Source organism: Tupaia chinensis, unplaced genomic scaffold, assembly GCF_000334495.1.
Source record: "Tupaia chinensis unplaced genomic scaffold, TupChi_1.0 Scaffold000426_1, whole genome shotgun sequence".
Taxonomy (NCBI): Eukaryota; Metazoa; Chordata; class Mammalia; order Scandentia; family Tupaiidae; genus Tupaia; species Tupaia belangeri.
The window spans coordinates 70229-89738 of record NW_006159931.1 but is presented as its reverse complement, the minus strand read 5'-3'; the positions used below and the strand labels follow the sequence as shown (position 1 = coordinate 89738).

The following is a 19510-nucleotide window of genomic DNA, read 5'->3' as shown; positions in this document are numbered from 1 at the left end:
ATTCCGATTGCCTGGACCTCGCGTGTCTGTGTGGCACGTGAGTCGTCACTGCTGTTGGAGTACTTGCAGATTGTGCTTCCCTCCTCGTTTCTTACGTCCTTTCCTTGTTTCTCACCTTCCGGGGCCACATTATAAATCCCTGTGCCGAATCACAAAGCTTCCTGCCTTGTATTGAGACACTTCTCTAGTTTATATCGAGTAAGAGGGATTCTTTGTTTTTTGTTTTACACTTTTTGATTTGTTCAGTCTGTATCCCATACGTTTGTAATTATCTGTGGTGCGTTTTCCCTTAGGTTTGTAAATATGGAGAGTGACACTTGGTGCAGAAATGTGTCAGAAGTAGCCCCCACCCTGAGGAAGCCTGCAGTCTAACCAGTTATAGGATATAACCATGTAAAACAGTCCTAAATTGTTTCATATTGCTATTTCCCTGTCGAAATCAGTAGGACGGCTGGTAGACATTTTGGCCAAAAACATGGTGGTGCTGCTTACAAATTGGGGAGAGCTACAAAATCTATTAATGCCACGAGCCTTACAGTAAATGGGTAGAAGCTTGGTAGACAAGAAGGATGTGGATTTGTATTCCAGACCCCTGGGTGAAGGAGCTTTTTGCATGGGAGAGGGATATTTAACTGATAGTTTCGTTTGCATGTCAACGTTGATAGAACACTGGATCAGGAGGGAGGCAGTGTTGGAGTCCAGCACTCTGTAAGGCAGGTCATTGGAAAGGAACCCACCGCTAGTCGATGGTGTGTGCCAGAGCGTGGTTGGGACTGTCGCGTAGCACGCGTGTCACCGAAGCATAACCAGCGTGCCACAGACGTGTCGTTTGTGTTTATTCGGCGTGACCTGCTGTGTTACAGGGAATTTCAGACCGAGTATCTGCTGTGTGATTGCAACATCCTGTGGATGCACCGCTGGGTGAGGGAGAGGAACATCACTGTGCGGGACACCAGGTGCGTCTACCCCAGGTCCCTGCAGGCCCAGCCAGTCACGGGCGTGAAGCAGGAGCTGCTGACGTGCGGTAAGGGAGAAAGAAGAACTGGGGAAGTGGTCGCCGTGTTTTTCTCGACAAACTGTATACTTGTCTTTACGTTGGGATGGACTCGAAGTACCGTTACCGTCTGCATGGGTTTGATGATACAGTATTTAGTGTATACTGACTTTATTAGTTAAGTTCGCTGAGTAAAAAGCATTCTTTTTCTGTTGTTTCCATTGGTCTTCAGGATGGCTGTTCCAGTTCCAAAGAGTGGTGTAGAGTTCCTCAGCCTTCCTGTGACTTGGCTGATCAGGAAGTTGTTGGTAGCGATAACATCTCAGGATACACGCCTATTGTTTGTTGGTGACAGTCTGGACTCTTACGGGAGTTTGGGAATACAGCTCAGCAGAGTGTAGGAGCTCTTAAAATATTGACACTGTTGGATCAACATAGTTTTAAAAAATATTTGTTATTATTTTTAAAATTTGCTGTAGGACACATGTGCTCCCCAGAGAGAGATGGAGAGATAGAGAGATATAGAGACAGAGAGAGAGAGAAAATGAGAACATAAACCACCAGGTTCAGGACTCAAACCATGGTAGGCCACATGGGAGTCCACCACCTTAATCACCACACCTATATCTTGATCAGCATCTTCAATGATCAGCTCTGTGTAAATTTTCTGACTTATGTGTAAGTGATTCTTACATTTTTGGAAATAGGGGGTTGGTTTAATTAATTGTGACATATCCATTCATTGAATTAGTATGCAGCTATTGCAAAATCATGGTTTGAAGAATAGCTGGAGAAATGAAGGAAATAATACATTTATCATGTGTTAAATGTAAAACGAAATAAAACAAACTTACAAATTGAAAATAATCCTTAAAATCATAGAGGGAGAGGGCCCGCTGGTGGCGTAGTGGTTAAGATGCTAGACTCCCAACATGGCCGACTATGGTTCGAACCCCAGACCTAGTGGTTTCAAAGTTATCCCGGGCACATGTGCATGTGTGCCTAAAATCCCAAGGGCAGAGCAAAGAAGGAATTGCAACTTGGCAGTACCCCCCGGGGGTTTATTTCTCACTTTCCTTCCCTCTGTCACTCTCTTTTGGGTGAGTACATAAGCCCTATTACTAAAACTTTTAAAAAACAGTTATAATAGACAGAGATCCTAGTTTAATATTTGTGTTTGGAAATAAACCATTCTGTCATATTTTTTCCCTTTTCTTTTTATGTAATTTTATTGTTTCATGGTAAAATATGCCTATTCAGTGAAAATTAAAATTTATAAAAAGAAACTTTCAAGAAATTTAAGAAAAGCAAGAACCAAACTTCATGTTTGCATTGTTATCACTAAAGATAATGTTAAAACCTTGATATATCATATTTTCCATCTTTTTCTTATATTTTTACAAAAATATAATCACACTTTAATGATATTTTGAAGTCTATTTAAGTTGAAATAGTATAAGCTGCTTCCATTTGATGTAAAAATAGATGCTTACCAATCCATTGCATAGATGTAGCCATAATTTAACAACATATTGCTGCATATTTAGCTTGTTAATAATTTCTTACTTTATAAATAATGCAGTGATTATTTTTTGTATATATTTTTGCATATTTGCTATTATTCTGTAGGATACACTGCTATTTACTAAAAGTAGAATTATGTTAGACAAAAGGACTAAATATTCTAAAATCTTTAAATGAGCTGATATTTATGTATAGTTTTACACTTATCCCTGGAAGGAAATATATCCTCTTTTAGAAAATGGCTGTACATGGCCTTGCAGGTGGGGTGATGGTTATGGGCACCGGACACCCACATAGCCGGTTGCAGTTCGAGTCCCAGACCTGGCAGCTTGCTTTTTCACTTTCTCTCTCTCTCACTCTTGCTCTGTTCCTAAAAGTAAATAAACAAATAAAGTTAAATAAAATTATTCTTAAAAAAAGCTAAAAAAGAAAATGACTTGTACTGTGTGGAATCTTTAAGAGTTTTGTCTTTATTTTTCTCCTTCAGTGTTCTAAATTTTCTGAGATAAACACGCATTCCTTTTACAACTAGAAACTAGTATTTTAATCAAATGTAGCATCTCCAAAATGTATTTTAAGATCGTAAATATCAACATGTACTTATCACCAATTCCACTTTCTAGATCTAAATGCTGTTTTATAGCTGTTTTATTTATTTTTTAAGGGAGATTTTTTTTGCTATTGACATGTATGCTCAACAGACAGAGATAGAGAGACAGAAAGCGAGACTTCACCCCACAGGGGGTGTGGTCACACTGCAATCCCTTCTCCTTCTTTCTTCTCTCGGGATCATGGGCACATAAGCATATTTCCTTGGCGTGGGTTATAAGCCACCAGGTTGGGGACTTAAACCATGGTCGACTCCATGGGAGTCTAATGGCATGACCATTATGCCATCTGCTGGTCCCATACCTGTTTTCTGTTTTAGTTTCCTTCTGTAATCATCTGATCGTCTTACGATACCATCCAGAAGGAATAACTCTTAATGTCATAATGGACCACGTGAGGGTTTTATTACATTTTATTTCACTTTATTTTTATCTGTGACTTACTTAGTAGAGCCTCGTTGGTATCATCAGCATTAAAATGCTAAGGAATATTTGCTTTCCTGTTTGTATCATTTTCCGTAGAGTTTCCATAAACTCACAGCGATGGTGAGCCCCATTGCCTCTCTGCTCACTGAGTGTTGTCCCACCCGCTCTAGATCCTCCCCTGGAGTTGCCATCCTTCTACATGAGCCCCTCGCACCGTAGTTTCTATAAACTTTGACGGCGAGCCCCATTGCCTCTCCGCTCATTGAGTGTTGCCCCACCCGCTCTAGATCCTCCCCTGGAGTTGCCGTCCTTCTACATGAGCCCGTCGCACCGTCAGGTCGTGTTCGAAGGCGACAGCCTGCCCTTCCAGTGCATGGCCTCCTACATCGACCAGGACATGCAGGTGTTATGGTACCAGGACGGGCGCATCGTGGACACCGACGAGTCGCAGGGCATCTTCGTGGAGAAGAACATGATTCACAACTGCTCGCTGATTGCGAGGTACGCTGCTCTGCGTGTCTGTGGGTTTCATTCCTCCTTTGGGAGTTGTAATGCCCCGTTGGGATGTGACCTCATCCTGCCTTGTATTTGGAAGTGCAAACAGCTAGCACTCCTTCCTGAATTAGCGTTTGTAGTTTTCTTAAAAGTTGAAACTGGCGACCTTTTTCCTTAAATCTTCAAATCTGCTGTCTTAAATGTTCCTGTAAATTTTATTCTTGCGATTCCTTTTAGGTATTGAAAGTATAGTCGATGCTTCAACAGCACGGAGGTTAGAAGGGCTGAACCCACATATGCAGTCAAAAATCCACATATAATCTTGACTTTCCCCAAATTGAACTATAATACTAATAGCCTATGGTTGACTGGAAGCCTTACCGATAACAGGAACAGTGTACTAACATATATTTTGTATGCTGTGTGTGTTTTATATACTGTATTCTCATAATAACCTAAGCTAGTGAGAAGAAAGTGTTATTGACATGATAAGGAAGAGAAAATAAATATACAGTACTATATTTTCCAGTATATTTATTGAAGAGTTCTGAAGTATGCTAAAGGTGCTCTTTCTTTTTTATAAGATTTTTTTCTATAGAGTGTGTTTGCTCTGACTGGAGAGCGACAGTGAGGGAAAAGTAAAATCACCCCCCAGGAAGATGGCCATGCCACAATCCCCTCTCGTCCATTCTCCTCCTGGGATTTTTGGACACTTACATACACACACCTGGTGTGATTTTTCAAATGAACCACCAGGTCCAGGACTCAAACCACGGTCAGCCATGTGAGAGTCCATCACCTTAACCATCACTCCACCTGCTGGCCCCTATATAAGGCTTTGAGAGAAGTTTAATGACACTGCCTTTGTTGGAGAATGCTCAGCTACCAGCTTCAGGTAGTTTGTGGGATCGGCTTTAGATCCTGTCACTCGGTTTGATTAATTTCGTAACACCCAATAGATATGCACATCCCTTAGGCGTCGCTGTAGTTACCTGAAGTAAAAAAAAAAAGAAAATTTCAAATTGTGTGTGTGTGTGTATGTGTGCGCGCGCATGTGCGTGTTTAATGGCTGCTAAATTATGGAGAAATAGGTACGTAATTCTGGGGTTAATTTCAGTAGTTGGGACCACTGTTTGTATTCTGGGGGGCTAGGAGCATCGTGAAAAATTTTTCTAGTCAGTAAAGGCTCTGTAAACTGGAAAAGTTTAAGAACTGCCAGATTAAAGAATGTGTTTCACTACCAAAATTGTTTATATACTTATTAGTTCCATAAAGACTTACGAAGTAGAATGTTTGGCAAACTTTCCGGTTATTTAAATTTAACGTTGAACTATTACTGTATCACTTTGTCTTGAAAATATTTATTAGGGTGTAGTGATTTATTTTCCTAACACAATTAGTTGAATTAATAAACATGTTCATTGATGATTCAGAATATAAAAGTGCTTCAAAGTCTATTAGAACATTTGTTGTTGCAATCAATGATTTAGGAGACCGGACAACTGTGTATTAACTTTGAGACATCATTTCAGAAGTTAATTAAAATGTAACGTGTTTTATGTCGAATTGCTTCTTGTCATTTGTGACTACATAACCACAAAGCATAATGGGCCATAAGGTGGGGGAGGGGTCAAGGTTAATTGAAGATTCTCATTTGCTCTTTAAACAGATTTTATGTCGAAGAATTATGATTTCATCCTGAAAACTGTATTTACTGACAACTATTTAGAAATACAGTTGTTTTATAAATTGAAATGCACCTTCCTAGGGATAAAACCTCAGTGATAAAACCATTCATTGGTAATTTACTAAATCTTTTTAGAGATTGAACTAATTGTTTCTAATTTAACTCTTCAATAAAATATTTTACCTTAAATATTTTCTTAATTATATATTTCATAATAGTATTCTCCTTTTTTTGTGCTTGAATATTTTCCTTAAATCTGTGAGAAGGTCGATGTGACTTGGTGAGGAATATATGTGTCAGCCCTGTAGCGTAGTGGTTAAGTGCTGTCTAGGGTCCCAGATTCCACGCAGCTGAGGATGGTTCAAATCCTGGCCCCAGCAGCTTGGAAAACACTCAGGTATGTGTGCATGTATGCTCAGAATCCCAACAGGGTAGAGAAATAGAGGAGAAGGAATTTGGCTTAGCCCACTACATTGGCAGGATCTCTCTCTCTCTCTCTCTTTCTCTCTCTCTCTCTGGCAATTAAAAAAAGAATGTACCATGAAGTTTCTGCCATTGGACCTGCCATGTTTAGCTTTTCGTATTGGGATAACTGTATTTTAAGAATCCCTTTCCTTTCCTGCCAGGACTGGCCAGTGATAGACTTAAAGGAGAGGCTCCTTTTTTCCTTTTTAAAAAATGTTATAATTGGCTGTTCCTACCGCATGTGCTCACTGGAGAGGGAAAAGAGAGAAGTGAGAAAGTCCCCCTCGAGGCACGGTCACACCACAATTCCTTCTCCTCTGTTTCTGCTTCCAGGATTTGGGGCGCACACACACACGTGCTTTGTGTGTTCTTCAGGCTGCTCCTTTGAACCATGCAGTGAGCCACGCGTGAGCCACCTTAACCACCAGGCCGCTGGCTGGCCCAGACGGGCCGTTTTTAACTTCCTTCTGGTCTAGCAGCACAATGCGGTTTCAGACAGGTTTGCTCAGTGAATGACTGAGAGGCATGGTCTTTGCCTTTTGCCTAATAATATTTTCTCTCTTTTTTTAACATCTTTTCATGCAGTGCCCTAACCATTTCTAATATTCAGGCTGGATCTACCGGAAACTGGGGCTGTCACGTGCAGACCAAGCGTGGGAACAACACGAGGACCGTCGACATCGTGGTACTAGAAAGCTCCGCGCAGTACTGTCCTCCGGAGAGGGTGGTCAACAATAAAGGGGACTTCAGGTGAGTGAGCTCAGTCCTGGGGAGTCCACTTGCCCCAGGTCTGTCCTTATTTTCAAAGCCACGTAATTAGTGTCCTGTCTTCAGCAATGACCCTTGAGAAATGTGTGTGTCTGCATGCATGTGCCTACATGTCTGTATGAGGACTGCCCTGCAGAACAGTGGATTCCGAATTGTTTATGGACATGGGGACAAAAGTGCCTGAATGTTACCTGAACCCGCTGACTTCTGCATCTCTGAGAGTAGAGTAGGTTTAACCAGCGGTTTTGTTGTGGACACTAAGAACAACCACTTCAGGAGAGAGTCCTAGCATTTTATTATTTTTTTTCTAGCACTCCTTTTTAGGTGAACTTTAGAGGTTTTGTTTCGCTTAGTCACTTAACTCACGGCAGTTGAGTAGGTACCATCGTTCGGAAACCATCTCATTTTCTCCCTCCGTTTAGGTCTTCTGGCAGTGAAGTGGGTTATTGAACTCTGTGTTAAGATGAACAGACTGAGTTACCTTTTTATTTTTAACAGAAAGTTTAGAATTAGTGAGACGTCCCAGCTTTTACCTTACATTCTCCTTAACTTGCAAAGTTGCTTTACAACGTCTTTAATTAGGTTACTTAGTCGATATTCTTTGTGCTCACGGATTTTAATTCTGAATTTATAGTTGATATAAACAAAGGAAGTGTGCTGTGCTTCAGGTAACATAAAGATTATTTATGGCCCAGTTCGTTTTACCCGGGATAGGTACTTCCGTCACTTCCTGGCTGTACCCACGATGTCTTAAGGGTAATAAACCCTTCGGTGATAATCTTTCAAATCCAGAGTGAAGAAGCCAAACAGCTTTAGTTCAACTAGTTTGCCATCGCTTTGTTTTGGCGGGGGGTCCTATTAGAAAAGTGTTTTCCCTGAGTTGAGTATATAGGTATCAGCAGTAATTGCTATAGGAGAAGTCTTTGGTGTGGATTAACTATTGATCTGTACTATTTATATTGAATACTTTAAACTGTAATAGATAAAAATGAATAATTTTGTGATCTTCTACCTCTTTTTTCAATAATCATAATATGTTTTCTGCTAAGGGTGATTTTTTTGTTTTACTCATAGTTTTTTGAGTACTTTACATTTTTTAAAATAGAAGAAACATCTAAATATTGAGCTCATTAATGAATTATTTATCTTTTAACACTCTTGAAGGTATTCTATAATTCAACTCCCACTGCATTAATAAGATTTAGTTTAGTGTTGCTTGATCCATTTATGCAGTTTTTGGTAACGAAGTCTATTTTGGTGTGACTGAGAATATAATTTCGAGGTTTCTGTTTTATGCATCAGCTGTAACTTACAGCGAATATGTTCAGTATCATTCCTACTTTGGCAGAAATAGAACTCAAATAGCAACATTTTCTCTAACCCAGTAATGAGGACCCATGTCCGCAAATCATGTAGCCGTTGGTATAGAGGGGCTGCTCTGGTCAGCTCCGTCGCCTCCTGTGTTGGATGCTTTCAAGACCACTTCTAGGCTCAGGAGTTTGCTAGAAGCTCATGGGACCCAGCACATAGTTCAGCTCACAGCTAAGATAACAGTGATGTCATGTCATCCATCCATGAATCGTAAGGGGAAAGAGAGTTCTAGAGGAATCTGTGTGGAGGCTTCTTTACTCTCACTCCCTCCCATGAGGGGTTCCACAGAGCCTCTCCCTGCAGCGGGAGAACTGCAGCCACTTGGACACACTGTCTCTGCCCAGAGAAGTCCGTTGGAGGCTCAGCACCTCAAGCTTGTATTGGGGGCTGGTCAGGTAGGCACCCTCTGTGTATCATGTACCCAAACTCCAGGCTCCCAGGACAAAAGCAGGTGTCCAGCATAAACCACAGTTGTCTAACAGGCTATGTGCAGAGGCCCTCCCCTGCCAGTTAGCTGCTCGAGGAACACCCCGCCCCTCCAGTTCCCAGACACCAGGGAAGGGCAGTTTTGCAAGCAGGCCTTACTCAGGACAGCAGTGTCAGACCTGCCATGGTGACATTTTCTGAACAGACACTGGCTGTGCTTCTGCTTCACAGACACTGGCTGTACTTCTGCAGAATCTGGGTTCTTTTTAGAGTGGGCCAGATTCTGACCTTAAATACTTAACAACATAAACCAACAGCATTATAACAATAATTAAAAAGAAACACGTGACTATGTATTACACCATTTTTCCTTTTTTTTTGATTTTTTTGAATGGATATAATGTCGTGTCTCCATTTGTAGCAATATTTATAGAATTTTAGAATTTTATTTTTAGAAATTTTTTTTTTATTCTTGGGACTGGCAGGTGGCGTGGTGGTTAAGGGTGGGGTAGTGGTTAAGGCACTGGATTCCCACATGGCCGACCACGGTTTGAGTCTCAGACCTGGCGCTTGCTTTCTCTCTCTCTCTCTCTCTCTCTCTTTCTCTCTCCCCTGTCCTTCTCAGCTCAAATCAAAATAAATAAAGTTAAATAAATAATTCTTTTCAAAAAAGAGCATTTTTATTCGGCTGTGGTACTAAAATATACTTGACTGATAGATGAAAGCAGGTTAGTTCATGCTCACATTAAAAATATCGATTTGGTTTTTATTTACAAGGACGATTCATTGCTTTCTGCTCCTGGGGTCTCCCCTCTGCTTGCTCACGTGTGTCCTGATTCTTGATCTCCCTGTCGCTGGACCTGACCCGCCTCTGACCAGGCCTCCGTCCCCCTCCAGGTGGCCCAGGACGCTGGCCGGCATCACCGCGTACCTGCAGTGCACCCGGAACAGCCACGGCAGCGGCATCTACCCCGGCAGCCCCCAGGACGAGAGGCGGGCATGGCGCAGGTGTGACCGAGGCGGCTTCTGGGCAGATGAGGATTATTCTCGCTGCCAGTATGCCAACGACGTCACCAGGGTGCTGTACATGTTTAATCAGGTAACCGGAAACTCTCCAGACTTACCCAGCTTGTGAATAAGACACAGTATTCAAACCTTACACAGAAGATAAATGTATTCTTAAAAGCTAGGGGCCAGCAGGTGGTGTGGTGGTGAAGGCACTGGGTCCCACACCGCCAACTCCATGATTCAAGTCCTAGATTCAGTGTCCCGAAAAACAGCTTGGCACATGTGCCCAGAGTGCCCCAGAGGAGAATGAAGGAGGCATTGCGGCGTGGCCATCTCCTCGGGGGGGATTTCGTATTTTCTCTTTCAGTCTCTCTCTCTCTGGCGAATGCATGCAGTCTATGACAAAAATAAATTCTAAAAAACAAACAAAATAAAACAGAAAAACTAGATAAAGGATTTGGTGTTCTCCTTCAGCTGCTCTGAATCCTCAGGACCAGGCCTCGCCTTCATACCTGTGTTCTGTGCACACACCGTTCCTTTCCAGCCACTGCCCGACTTTGTACTTGTGCTTGAAAACCCTTTTCATCTGTATCTACGAGACCACAGATCCCCATGTTTGAAATGTCAGAAGTAGAGAGCCACCTCTGGGTTCCTTTCTGAAATCTCTTTGTCCAAAGTGACTCGTTAGACTACTTGCGCTGTTTGTAAGTCTTTCACTATCTTTGCTTCTATGCATTTTTTTAAAGTCCACTCCTTGTGTTCACTGGAGAGGAGATGGACAGAGAGACAGTGAGAGGGAAAGTGAGCAATCACCCCTCCCAGGGGCATGGCCACACCACAATCCTTTTTCTTCCATTCTCTTGGGAAGAGTGGAATGCTCACACACACCCAGTGTGAGTTTCAGGCTGCTGGGTCTGAGACTTGGCCATGGTCGGCCATGTGGGGGTCCAGTGCCTTAACCACTACACCACCTGCTGGCCCCAGCTTCTATGCATTTTTTAAAAAAACCCTACCAGATTGGGGACCAGCAGAAGATGCAATGGCTACGTCGCTGAACTCTCATGTAGTCGACCGTGGTTCAAGTCCTGGATCCAGTGGCTTAAACTCACACCAGGTGCATGTGTGTGCATGCCCAAGATCCCAAGAGGAGAATACGGAAGGGATTGCAGTGTGGCCATCCCTCCAGGGGATGATTTCTCTCTTTCTGTCTCTCTGTCTGTCTCTGTCTTTCTGGTGAGTGCACGCGCCCTATAGCAAAAACCTCTCCAAAAAAAAGAAAGCTTACCAGATTGTAAGGAAGTGGAAGATGGCTCACGTGTCCCACGTTTTCTTTCCGCTCCTTAGAACCCAGTGCACCATTTTTGTAATGGCTGATGCTAAGTCATTGTTAAAATCTGTAAATAAATAAATGTGAAACGTCGTTGGTGGTGCCGGGCACTGCAGTTAGAGGCGAGTGCTCCGTCAGTGGCTCGCACTCTAGGAGGGTCCATCGCACCCACTGGAACTGGAGAAGGCCTTTAGTGAGCGGCTGAATTGAGGCACGTGTGCAGCGAGAGAGGAGGAGACGGTGCGGCAGGTTGCCTGACGCGGCCTTGTTTTCTCTTTCATTTTTTTGCTATCAGGCATGTGCACTTTCTTGAAAGAGACAGAAAGGCGAGAGTCACTCCCCGGGACATGATGATGTTGCAATAACCCTTCTCCATTCTCCTCGGGGTACTGGGCGCTCACACCTGGTGTGTTTTCAGGGTAGCGGGCCTAGAACTCACACAGCTCAGTCAGCCATGTGGGTCCAGGTGCCTTCCCCACCATGCTCTCCACTGGCCCCCTGCCTGGTGTGTTTTTATGTCTTATTATATTTCATTCCACGTTTATAGGGATTTCTCTCAGGTTATTTTTGTGGAAATTCCAGTTTACTTGGTTTGAAAGGTATTGAAAGAAGGTCGCCGTGAGTGAGTGACACATCAGAGCTCTGACGCATGCGCGTGTTTTGAGACGCACCATTCCAATGGCGTCCTTCTGCTGACCACTGTGCTGAGTGCTTTTGCCCTCTTCACGCAGATGCCCCTCAACCTCACGAACGCCGTGGCCACAGCCCGGCAGCTGCTGGCCTACACTGTGGAGGCAGCCAACTTCTCTGACAAGATGGATGTTATATTTGTGGCCGAAATGATAGAAAAATTTGGAAGATTTACTAAAGAGGAAAAGTCGAAAGAGGTATTTTCTTAACCTTAGATTTGCAGCATGCAGTGTCTGAAAAATGCAAATGTGCTAGGTTCTACGTATGCAGTTTTAAAGCCTGTTTTGAAGTAAATACATTGTGGTGTTTTTTTTTGGAGAGGTTTTCACTATAGGGCGCGTGCGCTCACCAGACAGAGAGAGACGTAGAAACAGAAAGCGAGAAATCACCCCCCAGGGGGGATGGTCACGCCACAATCCCTTCTCCTCCATTCTCCTCTCGGGATCTTGGGCACGCACGCACACGCGCCCAGCATGAGTTTTAAGCCACCGGGTCTAGGACGTGAACCACGGTCGACTACATGGGAGTCCAGAGACATAGCCATTACGCTAATTGCTGGTTCCCAATACACTGTATTTTTAAAATGTTGATATGTTAATTTGGTCCATGTGAATGGGACACAGACGGAGACCCCCTAACGGGATCTCCATGCCCTGATCCACCCCGGCCTCAGTGGACCTAGATCCTGGGCATGCTCGTGTGTCTGGCTTGTCTAGGGAAGCCTTGGGATGTGAACCCAGGAGATTCTAATGCGGTCCAGTTGTGTTACTGTAGTGCTATTGTCTGACTCCTAAGTGCACTTTTTGATTTCCACAATTGTCACTGATAAATTTAGACTCCAGCCCTTCAGGTGCCTGATTGTTGCTGCGGGGTAGGAATGAGCTGTCCATCTTGCCAGGTAGGGTCCTGGGTGCAGCGGAGGTGGGGGTGGGAGCAGCCTCTGCCTTCACATGCAGGTAGCCGGGGTGTTCACCGGTCATTCTTGGTTTCTGTTTTTCACCCGACCATGTGAGCAGTCGCCAGATTGTCTGGTAAATTGCTTCTTTGTTTTGCTTATGTCTTGGAGAAAGAATGACTGTTTAGGCACTTTTTTGACATTCCAAATGATTGGGATACAAAACTGTAAAAATTTAATGACTTCCAAAAAGACTGCGTTTCCTAGGGCCACATTCAGAATATGATGTGCTGTTCCCGTGAGCCTTGTCACATGAGCTGACTGAAGAGTCTCTGTCAGTTGATTGTGTTAATGTCTTAGATTTTGCGTGACTTGGTTAAAATTGGTGTTAGGATTATTCCCCTCCCCCCCGCTGCCCGAGGGTGTGTGCACTCGCTAGAGAAAAAGAGAAAACACTTCCCAGTGGTGCATGGTCCTTCTTCATCCCATCAGGATTTGGGACACACCTACACACACGCCCGGCATGTTCTTAAGGCACAAAGGCTGGGTTCGAACCATGGGCAGCCACATGGAATCCAGTTCGCTCTGTACCTACTTGACCACAGCACTCTGGGCAGAATCTGGATTAAATATTACTACACTCCATTGTATATTACTCTGCTGAATTCCTATCAGCCACCCTAATCTAAATCTCTTCTAAAAAATGGATTTTCTTGTCTGTTTAATGTTTTCTTCTCTATATAGAAGCAAGAATTCGTGTATTTCTTTTACTGATTTATGTCCTTGGCTTAGGTTGGTGTCTGGCTCACATTGGTCCTCCGTATTTACCTAGTCAGTGAACATTGTAAATAGACGATGGCAGTGAATGTTTTATTTATCTAATTTTTTAAAGTTTATTTCTTCCCTGAGAGAGATCGCATGCTCAGGGAGGTCCCGGGATGTGAACCTCAGACCTTTCCCATGTGGATCCACTTGTGCATCTCCCTCTGGTATCCATGTAGTGGGATTTAAACGATCGTTGCGGGATGTGGAGAAAATGAACTTCCATAGCGTTTGGCCTCTGTGGCAGCTCCTACACGAGTGAATAAAGGCATAACTGGAAGGCCTTGTTACTCCCGCCCTCCCGATGTTTATCATGGTCATGCAGGAAATGACTGAAACGCTCTGTTCAGGGCAGCACAGAGGCGGGAGGCTTGTTAAAACTGGGTCAAGGCGAGGTCTGGGGCTTTACAGGGGGCAGAGAGGCAGTTTGGTGGGCTTTGTCTTGGCCGTATCTGAACATAGACTTACAAAACGCTACCTTCGGGGACTTCGAGGGCTGGCTTCTTTTTCCTTTTCCTTTTTTTTTTTTTTTTTTTTTTTTTTGGGGGGGTGGTCTCACCATGAGAGGGGTTAAAACTGGGTCAAGGCGAGGTCTGGGGCTTTACAGGGGGCAGAGAGGCAGTTTGGTGGGCTTTGTCTTGGCCGTATCTGAACATAGACTTACAAAACGCTACCTTCGGGGACTTCGAGGGCTGGCTTCTTTTTCCTTTTCCTTTTTTTTTTTTTTTTTTGTCTTGGGACGTGTGCTCACCAGAAGAGAGAGCAAGCGAGCGAGCAAGCGCAGGCACCTTCACAGTGGGGCATGATCCCACCGGAAGCCCCTTTACTCCATTGCTCTATCCCATTAGGGTCCTGGGCACACACGCACACAGGTCCAGCATGGTCCTCAAGCCGCCGGGGCTGGGATTTGAACAGGGGTTCTGTGGGATGCAGCTCCCATCATGTGGTGCTTAACCACCGCACTCTGGGGCTGAGCCTTGACCCCGTCGTCCTAAAAAGAGAAAGCAGTTTGGGGAATGAAATGGTAAAAACCAGAGCGGGGCCATGAAGTAATGAGCACAGACTTTTTCTGCATGCTTATCATGTGCCAGACCTGGTTCCAGGAATCTCATGTTTATTACTGGAGCTTGATCTTTGCAATGAATGGGAAAGACAAGGCAGTTATCACCCCTCTTCATAAATGGTGCGGAAGTAGCGGGCTAGAATAACCAGCCCGGGTAGCTTGAGGCCAGCTCTTGACCCTGAGCTAAGTGGGGATCTGGTGTGTGTCCATAGGCCCCTCTTCTACCGTGAACCTTGGATGGAAGGGACTGAGCTTTTTCCAAACCTACCTCAGCACGCATTCATTATACATCCTGTGACGTGCATTGGATGTTGAGTGAGGTTGAAATCTCAGCTGGGATCTCCTGGGATGATCAAAAGACCTTTGCTCAAACAGCCATGGCTTTCTGGCGTGGCGTTGGGGCTCAGGGCCTTTGATACCTACTCCTTGATTAGAGAACCAGCCAGCCTGCACACCCTCTGATCCTACCACCGGCGATTTTGTTGTTTTTTTTCTCACGCTGCACTCCCTTTCATGAACATTTTGCTCGATACACAACCCTCTCAACCCCAGCCCGTCTCATTAGCCCTGGACAGTGCAGTGCTTTTTCTGATGTGGGATCTACGAGTCACAGTAAACCATATTCGGCTACTTCACACTGGTGTTGCCTGACAGGTACACCTGTAAGTTACAGAGTGAGTTAGAAAGAATCCAGTCAACAAAAGGAGTAAAACAAGCAGTGGGAAAGTGAGCGTCTCTTAGGGTTCATTTTCTTCCTGGCACTGGTATTCGAAGCATTCGGTCTCATTAGCCCTGGACAGTGCAGTGCTTTTTCTGATGTGGGATCTACGAGTCACAGTAAACCATATTCGGCTACTTCACACTGGTGTTGCCTGACAGGTACACCTGTAAGTTACAGAGTGAGTTAGAAAGAATCCAGTCAACAAAAGGAGTAAAACAAGCAGTGGGAAAGTGAGCGTCTCTTAGGGTCCAGTCAACAAAAGGAGTAAAACAAGCAGTGGAAAGTGAGCGTCTCTTAGGGTTCATTTTCTTCCTGACACTGGCATTCGAAGCATTCGGCAAGTTGGGAGGAAGGGGAGAAGGGGTTTGTCTGAGGTCCAGGAACCCACTTGTCCCAGGTACAAAGGAGGAAGATCACATGGCACACAAAGGGACCTCCCTCCAGTGGTCAGACACACCTAGAATTTGGATCATGTCAGGAGACCGAAGAGGTACTGGTGTTTCTTAATGATAGTATTTGACTTAAGCTACTGCTTGCATAAAAAGAAGTATTTATACATCATTTTCTAGGTGAAGAGTTGGTATCCTTGTACGGTGGGGTCGTGTGGCATCTTTTCCTTCTCTGAGCTCCCTGCAGTTCTTCTTTGCCATTTGAGATTATTTACCAGCAGTCTTTTCACCGGTGGAACGGTGGCTACTTACATGATTTGGAGCTAAATTTTGCCAAAAGGCTATCATCGAATGAGCTCTTCGTGTCTGGAGATGTTCTAATAAGCAAGTGCCTGTTCGGCTTTTAAGTGAAACTTCAGACCGAAGACTAATCTCGTTGTCTCATTAGGATTTTGGTTCTTTGAAACAGTCCATGTGGGTCGTAAAGTTCTTTGTGTTTCCCCCATGTGCCTGCTAGCTTGGTGATGTGATGGTTGACATCGCAAGTAACATCATGCTGGCCGATGAGCGTGTCCTGTGGTTGGCACAGAAGGAAGCCCGAGCCTGCAGCAGGATCGCCCAGTGCCTGCAGCGTGTTGCCACCTACCGGCTGGCCAACGGGGCGCACGTGTATTCCACGGTGAGTAGAGCACCAGTCTTTAAAGCAACCCTAACCCACAAGCAATGTGGCTCTCACTATGGGCTGCATATTTGTGGTTACTGTTAACTGTTACAGACGATCCTTTTCAAAGCATTTTTGAAGTTAATTTTTCTGTTGAGCTACCTCTTCTCTTAATAACTGGAGAATACTTTCTTCATCTGTAATTTGAATGGACATCTCTAATCCACCGCAGTTGTTGCTAGGCGAAAACCAGGAACATGCTAGTACTGTCCCGTTGTCCTAGCCTCCGGTCCCCTCGTTATATTCTGTCCAGGGCCCTGGAGGGTGTTTCGCGAGAAGGCCTGGTTACTTTCCTGGGCTCATTCGCAGAGGAGAACCGGGATGCTATCCAATGCTTGTGCGGCTGTTGGCATTTTCAGTCAACCCTGCTCTTGGGATGATGAGTCTTTAATAAATAATAATCACTCAGATAGTTAGTGTTACGTTTTATTAATGCCGAGTTGTACCCTTACCCATTTCTTGGTGTTCCTCACAGTGCGGTCCACGTGGGAATAACGTGCAAGTCTCTTAGCAGTCAACTCTCATCTGTTCCTTGAATTTCCTTTCCAAGTTATCTTAGTGGGTTTCCATAGTGTAGGATAGTCTGTGTTCCTCCTGTGGTTTTGTACAATTCAAGGTGACTGTAGTTTCCATTGATTTCTGAGACTTTTTATTTTTTTGCCAGAGGGCACATGTGCTTCCTGGAAAGAAATAGAGAAAATGAGAAAGCACCCCACACACACAAGAGGAATAGTCATGCCACACTTCCTTCTCATTTTCCCTCTTTTCAGGATTTTGGTCATGCATGCACACATGCCTGGCACTGGCATGATTTGTTTTTAGAGTTTTTTCTTTTTTTGCCTTAGGGCACATGCACTCTTTGTAGGGGACGATAGGAAAGTGGGGAGGGGGTATAGAGAGAGAAGATGAGAAAATACCCCTGTAGGGATGGTTTGCAATCCCTTCTTCTCCATTCTCCTCTCAGGATCTTGGGAATGCACACACTTGCACCCAGAATGATTTTGAAGCTACTGGATCTGGAACTCGAACCATGGTTGACCATGTGAAAGTCCAGTGCTATAACTACTATGCCATCTGCTGGTCCTACCTGGCATGTTTTGCAAGCTGCTGGGTCAAAGACTCAAACCATGCAGCCTGCCACGTGGGGTCTAGCTGCCTTACCCCCCACGTCATGAGCTGGCCCCTGAGAACCTTTCTGATGTTTTAGTGTTTTTCTGGTCAGCTAAGTTTAGGATTACTTTCTCGCATAAAAGTAAAATGAAGGCCCAGAAGCGCTCCTGTCTTTACCAGCTAGCTCAGGGTCGTCCCCTTCGCAGATGCATGATCTTACTGGGGACCAGCTGGCCACTTTTATGTCCCCCAGCCCCGTAGGCCCACTGTAAGTCCTCTCCTTTAGGTTTTCTTACTACTCACCTGGAAGAGCTTCCTTTCTCTGAACCTCACCGGCTCTTGGAGAATCCGGGGCATGACGGTGGTCGCAGAGGTCCACACACACCATTTTGACCTGTAAAAGCGGTTGCAGGGGAATGTACGTCTAATGATAAAGCAGGGGTGTGTGGCCCCAAGGCTGCTTCAGAATGACAGGTTTCTCTCTTTTCACTGAGGTTTTATGTGTTGGCCATGACTATCGTTACCTATCAGAAGTTACGATGCTAGTCTATACGAGGGAACTTCCAAACCAGTGTGGAAAAATAGAAATAAAGTACAAGTTTATTTTGCTGCAAAAACTTTTTTGAAAGCCACGCATGGTTTACTGTAGTGTGCATTTTCCATGCATTTTTTTGAGGACCCTGCCTTGCCCTGCGTCTGACACACAGTAGAACATTAGAATGCATATTATCCATGAAAATATAATTTAGTGAGGCTTTTTATAATGTGTACTCTGCAAGGCAGGCGGTAGTGCAAAGATTCCTTCCTCATGAACATGTGGACACCACTATTTTCTACCCTGTCTATGGCACTTGCCAAATTCTGTCTTAGTTTTCCTATTTTTTAAATTTGTATCTTAATTCCCTAATAGATTTTAAGCCGCTTGAACCAAATTCCCTTGCTTTGAAAACAGGAACAAGAAGAGAAGACATGGTGGTGTGTAGTGCTGAGAATGGGGCCCACCTCCCCGTGGTAGGCGTATACTTAAGCACCCCACAGAAAGCAGAGGGGTGCCACGTTGTCCTTACAGTAAATCCTTCCACCTGGCTGGATATGACGATGTGGCCCGCCAGCCTCGTCCCTTCTCGTGCCCTCCCCGAGGTCCTCGTGGGTGTGATGCTGGGCTGTGTGGGACATGGCACCTGTTGGCATTGACAGGGTGTATGTTCGGGCACAACCTTTCAAGTTTAGACAAAGATTAAACTAGCTCTTGAATTCTTTTAAAACCTTCAGGCATATTTTTTATTTTCTGGGTACTTTTTCTGACCTAATTTCCTTTTTTTTCCCCTAAGTTTTTATTATAGGGCATGTATATTTACCAAACAGACAGAAGTGAGACACAGAGAAAGTGAGAAGTCACCCTCCAGGGAGGGTTGGCTCCACTACAATTCCATCTCTATTTTCTCAGGACTTGGGGCACACATACACACACCTGGCGTGTTTTTCAAGCCACCAGGTCCAGGATTTGAACTAAGTGGTCGGCCATGTAGGATCTAGTTGCCTTAACCTCTGTGCCACCTGCTGGCCCTGACCTAATTTGTTTTTTTTTTTCAATCTGTTTATTTCCTACAATTTGACCTAGCGCCTTCCTTTTCTAAAGAACACCTTGGACTGAGCCTGTAACTTCATCTCCCTAAAACAGGAGGAATGGAGTGTGGCCTGGAGGTTGGATATTGACTGTGACCCGAATGAGAGACGTTGAAGCGTCTCTCCTAAATAAACCCTCAGACTTCGCCTTCTCTCCTCCTGCACCGCGAGCTGAAAAAGGAGAGATTTTCACTGTAGGGCGCGTGCGCTCGCCAGACAGACAGAGAGAGACATAGAGACAGAAAGCGAGAAATCACCCCCCAGGGGGGATGGTCATGCCGCAATCCCTTCTCCTCCATTCTCCTCTCGGGATCTTGGGCACACATACACACGCGCCCGGCGTGAGTTTTTTTAAGCCACCGGGTCCGGGACAC

General features: G+C 44.6%; 1 protein-coding gene across 1 annotated transcript in view; it reads left to right on the top strand.

The window, feature by feature from the left end:
- Positions 1-19510, top strand: part of ADGRA3 (adhesion G protein-coupled receptor A3) — a gene marked incomplete at both ends in the record, with an annotated part of 70118 nt that overhangs the window by 18954 nt on the left and 31654 nt on the right. The window contains 6 exon segments of the mRNA XM_014590288.1: positions 864-1024; positions 3840-4053; positions 6785-6949; positions 9662-9863; positions 11831-11986; positions 16197-16358. Coding sequence (XP_014445774.1) covers positions 910-1024; positions 3840-4053; positions 6785-6949; positions 9662-9863; positions 11831-11986; positions 16197-16358 — 1014 coding nt within the window.